Genomic DNA, 8669 nt, shown 5'->3' on the forward strand with positions numbered 1-8669 from the left:
ATCTGCTCCTCTCATCCTGGACTTCCTGGACTTGTTTCTCCATTAATCCAAACATTTCTCCTGTTTTCCACCTGCGCTGCCTCCAGACCTCTGCTTTGACCTGWAAGCCCCCTGCTTTCTACAGCCCTCTGTAAATATGTCAGTCAGGACAGGAAGCAGCTCTGTAGCAGGGAATCTGCTGGAGGATCATAAAAACTGAGGCTGTTTGTGTAAAAACTGTAGCAGATCCTATCAGGACTAGCTAGCTGTGGTTGTAGCTGTAGTTCAACGATGTGGGAGTTGTTCTCTTTCTCTGGGTGTTTCTGACGTGTTCGTCCCAACATGGACCTCCTCCTCTGCTGCTGGGAGCCTCACAGATTCTTCTCCTGCTGTTACCTTGTAGCTTCGGCTCCTCTGCTGCTCCTCACCTCACCGGGACACTTTGGACTTTGCAGAGCGATGAAAACAAACGATGCTTAGATTCTTGTTTTTATCAGCGGGTGAAGTTTTTCCTGAGGCTCGGTTTAGATTGTGCACCTACARTAGTTTCATGTTTCACTGCTTTTAAGACGCTGCCAGACTAAAATGTGTTTCACTGAGTCGCAGCAGAACAGCACCTGAGGCCTTAAAACCTCTTTGTTCACCACCTCTCACTGATGAAGAGCCACCTGTTCACTACAGACATTTGTTTTAGGTTTGTTAGAGAGTTTATCTTTGCTTTGCACCTGCATCAGATAAAAAAACAGATTCTGTGAAAACAAACTACAGATGTTTAAAGAGATCTGAGAATTTAACAGGCAACAGTGTTGATGTTTCAATGCAACAAAAGGCTCTTCTGCTCCTTTTTGCTGCCGTCCKTAAAGGAAAGGGTCATTTACTCGTCACAACTGTGAACTTCATGGCATTTCCTCCCATTTATTTCACCTGCCAGCTCAAACTTTGCACATCCAGACTCTGCTGAAACAAGTGTGTCCTGGGTCTCTGTGTGTATGAAGTAAACATAAAGGACTTAATGTTTATCCTAATATTACTAAACTCTGTGACACTGCGGCTTGGTGGAATATATCATTATAAATGTGGTGCATGGATACTTGCTGAAAAACAACAATAAACTTCATCAAACCACTTGTGGGAGTGAAGTTTATAAGAAAACTAACACTGAGTTGAACAATAAAGGTAAAAATATATAGAAATTACAAGTGAAACATAAAGGGAMGAACGTAGCTGATTTTATTTATTATTATATCCCACTGTGTGTTTGACTTTATGCTTCAGGAACATTAAATATGATTAAAATTGTACTGAATGATTTTTGTTTTCATTTACTTAGTGCAGAGCACGACTTCCTGTTAGAATTTCAAAATAAAACATTAGCCACTGGACATGTGCTTTGCGGTGCAAACCATCAGTAATGCTGTCTTGAAATTCTTAATATTACTAAAATTGAGTATAAATAAATAAAACTTAAATGGTGCTTTCTTCATATTAAAAAAATCCCCCTCGTCAGATTTGTTTTACTTTGAAAAACCCTCACCGTCACGGTCTAACTACTTCCTTTCTGGGATCTGGTCGAACAGCGGTCGGACTGCCATTTTCTGGAGATGTTAACGGAATATTGCACACTTTCATCTAACTTTGTTTATAGATGCCACAGGAAGGGATAGGTTCTTAATTTGCAGGTTTTAATATTGTTGCTTTTGAGCGTTTAGCTGCGTTTTTTAGGCAGATTTAGCAGCGGTAGCTCGTATTGTGTTAGAAGGTAAGAGCGAGATGCTAGCTGCAAGTTAGCTTCAGTTAGCAGCCGAAGCTAGTTAGCGGCTAATGTTTATTAACATGTTTAAAACTAGAGTATTAGTTTGGATGATGTATCGAAGTGTATTTCCTTAAATATGACTGGACGTAATGAAGTCTTTGAGTATTGTACACTTAGCTATGAATTTATTGCAGTTGGAAACAAAAGCTAATTAAGCTAACAGTCAGGGTAGCAGGCTGGTTTGTTTCACGAATTTTGTTTTGTATGGTAATTGAATTACATTAAAACAATGTCTTAAACGTTTAACCAAATGTAAAATTCATCTTTTTTTAATTGGATTTGGCATTTGTCACTAAGCATTTTAATGTTTTTGTTGACAAGAAGTGATTTTAACTGCTTGTTTGTGTTTTAATAATAAACTTTTCTTCAATTAAAGGTTGACAAAATGTCCAGACCAAGGTCCAGATCACCGCATTTCAGGTATAAATTTTTATTATCCTGTTTTAGTCCACGCTCCGTGTCCAGTTTGAATAATCTGCTCTTTACAGATTTTTTTTAAGTCTCGCATGCATTTTTTCTGCCCTCTGTGTGTTTTTAGGAGATTTCCATGGGAAGAACCTGGCTTTGATCCTCACAAAGTTAACGAAGAGCTAGAAGTGTATTCGCGGGATCAAAGCCACCGCTTCAGAGGGGTTCCTGGGGACCTGCAGGAGTCCTTCAGAGATGAAACACACCAGGAAGGCCGCAGAATACCCCCACTTTTCTCATGTGAACTTCAGTTTGGACGTCGGCGACATCCGGACCAGGATTCTTACCGTCGGAGCTTGTCCCCCCACCGGGATGGAGCACGTTTCGAAAGCCACTCCCCCCAGGACGATGGAGAATTTGTCGAGCGGCGCAGAGGAGGGGTCAGAGAAGATTTTCTGGGCTTTGAAAACAGGGAGGCGTTTCCTCGGGGGAATCGACCGTCGTCCCCTCAGAGGGAGGCCGGGATGGGTTGGAGGAGGCAGGACCGGGGCCGCGGTCGGGTTCAAGGCAGGTTTGAAGGCTTCAATCCCAGCGGGAGGTCCGGTGACCCGAGAGCTGGCAGCATGGATAGAGGAAAGAGGAACACACAGTTCAGAGGTAGACAGAGAGAGAACCCTCATCATGAGAGAGGACCCGCTTTTAAAAGACAGAGAGGAGAAATGGAGGACGTCGATCATTCCGGGTAAATCATGAGTAAAAATACTTTCATCACTGTCAGGAAGTGAAGAATACTGAAGATTTTCACCTTTCCTGTTTTCCCTAAAGGAAGATTCCACTCTGTTTGGTTTAAGACCTAATTTTCCTCTAACCTAATAAGGATTAATTATATATTTAAAAAAATATTTATCAAATACTGCATAGCTCACAGTTTTCTGTTTATTTAGGTCGTATTTACACCTGATAGTCCGATAGACTYGGTTCGATTGGGGACCAAAACTGCAAGCTTTGTTTACATTTTCTGTTGGTGCGGTTTGAATTCACACTGCATGTTCTCAACCGAACTAAACCCTGTAAACAACCTGTTCCCRCCCTCACCTGTGGGGGCGCTGCACAAAGAACCACTAAAGGAATCAACATGAAAACCTCAGAAGAAGACATGGGGCGCAACTTTCGTCTTCACAAAATGTAAACAAACATTAGTAACGTTACGTTTTAGCGGTTATAGGGTTTATTGTTTGTTTTTTGCAAATGTGCTAAACAAATAGTCTTCAACAATGAGCTCAGCATGAGAGGAAGATGAGGCGGAACCACGGAGAATGTTGTTTTACACACAAGGCGGCTGACGAAGCTGTTATCGAGTAGGAGCACGTCCAGCTCCACAGTCATGATGTCCACCTTATACAGTCGTCCAGCGAGGTATTTACACCATATAAGTAAATTTAATACTGTTATTACTCAGAACGTCATGCGGTATAGTCCACTTCCTGTTTTTGGAGCGGTCTCTGGTCCGCTTAGCGTTCACACATGCAATCGAACCGCACCAGAGTTCTTTGCAATCGAACCGAGACCTAGGTTTTCAGGCAGACCAGAGTTCGCATTTTTGGTCCGAATCAGAGTTCGATTACGCRTTCACACCTCCACAAACGAACCGGACTTTCCAGGCAAACAAACTAGAATTCGTTTAAATCGGACTAAACAGTGATGGGGTGAACACGACCTTAAACTGAAAAGTTATAAAACTGCAGTTTAACAGTAGCTAGTTAGTACTAAAAATACCAGTTGTGATTTTAAAAGTAAACATGATGAAATGTTATCTACCTCTGCTGAACCATGTCACCTGCTCTTATACCATCAACAGGTTCGGGGGTGAGGAGGACTTTGGGGATCGGGGTTTCTCAGCGGACAGACCCAGAGGTGGATTTAGAGGACGCACTCGGGGGAACCTCCCCGAAAGAGACCCGCTCGTTTTCGAACACGATCACGCCGTCCCAGGTGACGAGAACGCGCCGGAGTTCAGCGACTTTGACGGTCGCAGGCGTCAGCCCACCTTCGATCGACGCAGGAGTCGTTCCAAGGGTTCCTCTCAGGAACGATTCCGAACCACGGATGTCCGGTTGGACGACCGCGAAGAACGCCGTTTTGCAGACAGTTCTAGGGATTCAAACTTCCGTGAAGCAAACACGATGAGATACGGTAATCAGGACGGCCCTGTGGGCAGCAGAGGGAGGTGGAGGAGTAACCAAGCTCAAAGTGGAAGTTTTGTGCCTCCTAGAGATCGACCGAGATTCCAGAACCTTCCTCAGGATGAACAGAGAGCAGGCTACCAAGCCTTCAGGGAGGATCCCATTGAGAAGGAGCCCACCTGGGCCAATGAAGACCGCCGCCCGCAGTGGGAAGGTGACAGGCCCCGAAGTCTGGAACGAAACCTGCGGAGGAACGAAATGGACCCCAAAATGCCCGGTCGGAGTGGATGGGAGGGCCGGAAGAATGAAGACATGATGGTCGTAACAGAAGAAACGCTCACCATCAAAGTGGACATGAGTCGACCAGCAAGCCAAACAAGGTAGAATATTTAAATGGAATGATTGACAGGTGAGGGGTGAAAGTTCACATTTTCTACTTCTGAACTCGAAGATCAAGAGAGAAACCATGTGGAGTGAAGAAGAGGACGGTTCATATCAGCTGATGTTTGATTCAACTCAAATCCATCAGGATGTTCTCTTGAGAGATATTCAAGAAACGAAACAGATGGCATCAAGATGTTTAATACAAGTTCCACTCAGAAGCTTACATTCTTAGTAAGACCACCTGAAAATTCATACTTTTTATCAAAGAATTAAAAAAGTTACTCACGAGATCAATGGAAGGAATCAGCTTTGAGTTCATCTTTGTGAACGTTTTAAAGAAGAGAACAGATTGTTGAGATCAGACCTTCATCGTCTCGTCATGAAAAGAAGAATCACTTCAGAAACAAATGGTTCCTTTTACTCAAGGTTGTATACCATTTTACTCAAGGTTGTATACCATTTTACTCAAGGTTGTATACCATTTTACTCAAGGTTGTATACCATTTTACTNGTTGTATACCATTTTACTCAAGGTTGTATACCATTTTACTCAAGGTTGTATACCATTTTACTCAAGGTTGTATACCATTTTACTCAAGGTTGTATTCCATTTGAATCAAAAGCAAGAAAAGTTTGAATTAAAAGAAGATGTTTTCTGTGGAGAGCAAACAGAAGGTCCTTTAGATGGTTGAGTCCTGATCTTCTCCGATGGAAAGAAACAGATGAAAACCTCATTGAGGTCTGGTTCACATAAAGACGTTCTGTTTTGTGAGGCTAGTGGAACCAGAGGTGGATGAAGATCTTTACAAGACTGAGTTTAAAACCAGAAGCTTCAAGTAGTTTTCCTGAAAGATCCCAGAAGAAGGAAGCCGATCCTGCTGAGGGACAGCAGGTTCATCTGCTGATAGAACTCCAGTCTGATGGTTGAGGGGGGTTCTGAGGGTCCGTCTGAACAGACCGGACCTCAGCATGAATCTGAAGTCTTTAGCAGCAGGAAGCTGCAGCGTGTCGTTGTTTAAAGAGCCGTTAACCGTTCCTGAAGAAGGAACTTCGTTCAGATTGACTGGTTGAACGAAGAGGAGAGGACGTCTTCGTGGTCTGTCAGACCTCCAACATGTCAGCCGGTGGTTCCTCCACACAGTTCACATGAAGCGGCCTGAAGAAACATCTGTTGCAGCTTTTAGATTTAGTTTTTCAGCTCCTAACGTCAAAGCATTGCGATGAAGAGGAGAGGAAGTTGTCCAAGATCAGAAGTTATTTGTTGAAGATAATCCCAAGAAATTAAATAAAACCCTGAATCTGATTGGATCTCTCAGGCCTGAAGCTCAGGGAGAAACCAGGCTGAGACCCCTCTGTGTGGACTTGATGTGGTCTCCTGGCTTCTCTTCAGGACCGGTTTCCTCCGCTAGACCAGAACCATGCAGGTCTGCTTGATTGAACTCTGAACAGACTCTGGGCTTGAACCTGATCAGTTCTCATGTTTCTGTGTGAGACCAGATGAACCTGGACTCTGGCCCAGGGGGCCACTGACCTGACATCAGGTGAAACATTGGAACAAACGTTATCGATGGACGAGCTGCAGTTTGAACCGTGTGTTCRATGTAAACCTGTCGTTTTCAAAGAACCGTCGTTTTTTTTAGCGTCGAACTAAGAAGATTTATTTTTTGCCTCATCAGAGGAGCTACTGATGGAAGGAAACAGGTTTTTACTGCAGAAAATCTGCTCAACTTGATGGTGAAAACCAGAAGAACAGCGACGTCTGTCTGTTTAAATCTGAGGAACATGGATCTGTCCACGCCATGAGAGGAAGTAAAGATCACGAGTTCAGGTCTAAATGACTGAAAATATAAACATGAACACAAATCTGAGAGAAATGTGGGATTTTTTACTTTCATCAGAGGAAAACTGAAGATTTATTCAGGTGTAAAGAGTTGAGTCTCATCGATGGTAAATAAACTGAAACAGGATCTTTCTCTGAGGAGAATTTAACTCAACGATCGGAAACAAAACATTTGATTCATCAGAACAAAGATGTTTGTTTAAAACAAGGAGAACGAGTGACTTCATGAAGAAACTAATGTTCCTCTGAAAGACGAGTTCATCTGGAAAACATGAAAAGTGTGAACTTTCACCCAAACCTTTACCTCACCTGTGCTAGGAAGAGCCGTACCCCTGAAGCCCCTTAGAGTTTAATAAAAGGATCCTTTAAAAGAATCAAAGTAAACCTCCTGTTAGAAAAGTTCAAGTTATTAGAATAATAATCTGTGGAGTTTATTAAAGGTAAGTTTGGTTTGGTTTGGTATGGTAAGATCTTTTATTCTTTGCTTCAAGAAGAGAAAAACATTCAGACTAAATTTACCCTCTGGTCAGCATCAGAAGATTACAGTTAGAAAAGTTTCCTCAAAACCTTTGAAAAGCTCAAACTGATAGAAGAACAGAAGTTTCAGGGCTGAAGTTTTCTTCTGAGTAACAAATGATGGAGGAAGACGAAGATCAGACCAGAAGTTTGGATTTTATCAGAGAGAAGCTGTCAGCTCAGCTGTCCTGAAGCCGTACGTCTCGACCCTTTCAGACCTTTAACTTCAGTTCATTTACCTCTGTAATGAGCCTCAAAAATCCCTTATTATCGCAAAAAATCTACTACTCGCACTCGCGGGGTGGTACAGGTGGACTGTCGGCCACAGCAGAGCAGGGTGGAAGCTTTGATGTTATTGTTTTTAACCTCCTGCAGCCTCTGACCTGAAATCAGTTTCAAACTGAGCTTTTCAAAACATGCTCTATACGTCCATATTCCTGCAAAATGATGGAACATCCGTGTAAWTTACGGACAGTCCGTCCAACTTGACGTGAAGTGTCCCACAGACCGGAGCAGAGTTAGGATGTGAGACAGGAAGCTGTGCTTCACCTGTACCACAGGAAGTCACCTGATCAGGACTGATTCATTAAAGGAGCTCTGTGTTAAACGCAGAAAACACCCAACATCTGAGGCTTTGAAACAGTTTACGTTCGTAGACGAGAGAAGTTTGGATCCACAGACCCACTAAAACCCAGACTTGACGATTCACCTGGACTGAAGCAGATTTCAGGTAACGGTTGTCTTTTTTTATAAACAGAGAGGAAGATGAAGCTGCTCATCTTCAAATCTCCAGTTAGAAACTCACCAGATCAAGTTTTGAGTTTAAAAAGAAATATATTGAAAAATCCTTTAAAGGAAAGAATCATCTGGATGTGAAGGTCAGAAACACCCAGCATCATCATCATCATCACTGTAAACAGTCTGTTAGAAGATCAAAGGAAGGTTTGGTTTCCAAACAGGAAGTGAAGTGTTGTATTATCTGGAGCGTGTTGAGCTTCCTGCAGACTGACGGCGTTGATCTTCCTCCTCTGCAGCTCGCTCTGCTACTCCTCAGACCGCCAGCTGTCCTTCGACCTRGTCAACGTGGGGCGCCAACGCCACCACTTCCTGCCCATGCTGGAGCACTCCGGCACGTACCGCGAGACCGAGATGCACACTGGAGCCTTCGCCCAGGAGATCATCAGCCTGGTGCACTACGTCAAAGGTACACACACGACGTCAAAGGTACACACACTACGTCAAAGGTACACACACGACGTCAAAGGTACACACACGACGTCAAAGGTACACACACTACGTCAAAGGTACACACACTACGTCAAAGGTACACACACTTCGTCAAAGGTACACACACTTCGTCAAAGGTACACACTACGTCAAAGGTACACACTACGTCAAAGGTACTCACACTACGTCAAAGGTATACACACTATGTTAAAGGTACACACACTATGTTAAAGGTACACACACTACGTCAAAGGTATACACACTACGTCAAAGGTACACACACTACATCAAAGGTACACACTATGTCAAAGGTATACAT

At 43.2% G+C, this 8669-nt stretch overlaps 2 protein-coding genes across 4 annotated transcripts in view; both read left to right on the forward strand.

The window, feature by feature from the left end:
- LOC106531835 (MAP7 domain-containing protein 2) overlaps positions 1-1280 on the forward strand; it is a gene marked incomplete in the record, with an annotated part of 19953 nt that extends 18673 nt beyond the window's left edge. For all 3 annotated transcript variants that reach the window (XM_014027764.1, XM_014027763.1, XM_014027765.1), the window contains 1 exon segment: positions 2-1280.
- A 253-nt stretch (positions 1281-1533) lies between these two features.
- Positions 1534-8669, forward strand: part of zgc:112982 (BCLAF1 and THRAP3 family member 3) — a 10014-nt gene continuing 2878 nt past the window's right edge. The window contains exons 1-5 of the mRNA XM_014027762.1: positions 1534-1738; positions 2169-2212; positions 2331-2942; positions 4059-4763; positions 8158-8327. Coding sequence (XP_013883216.1) covers positions 2178-2212; positions 2331-2942; positions 4059-4763; positions 8158-8327 — 1522 coding nt within the window. The 5' untranslated portion in view covers positions 1534-1738; positions 2169-2177. The remainder of the gene's footprint in view (positions 1739-2168; positions 2213-2330; positions 2943-4058; positions 4764-8157; positions 8328-8669) is intronic.

Source organism: Austrofundulus limnaeus, unplaced genomic scaffold (genome assembly GCF_001266775.1).
Source record: "Austrofundulus limnaeus strain Quisiro unplaced genomic scaffold, Austrofundulus_limnaeus-1.0 Scaffold681, whole genome shotgun sequence".
NCBI classification, from domain to species: Eukaryota; Metazoa; Chordata; class Actinopteri; order Cyprinodontiformes; family Rivulidae; genus Austrofundulus; species Austrofundulus limnaeus.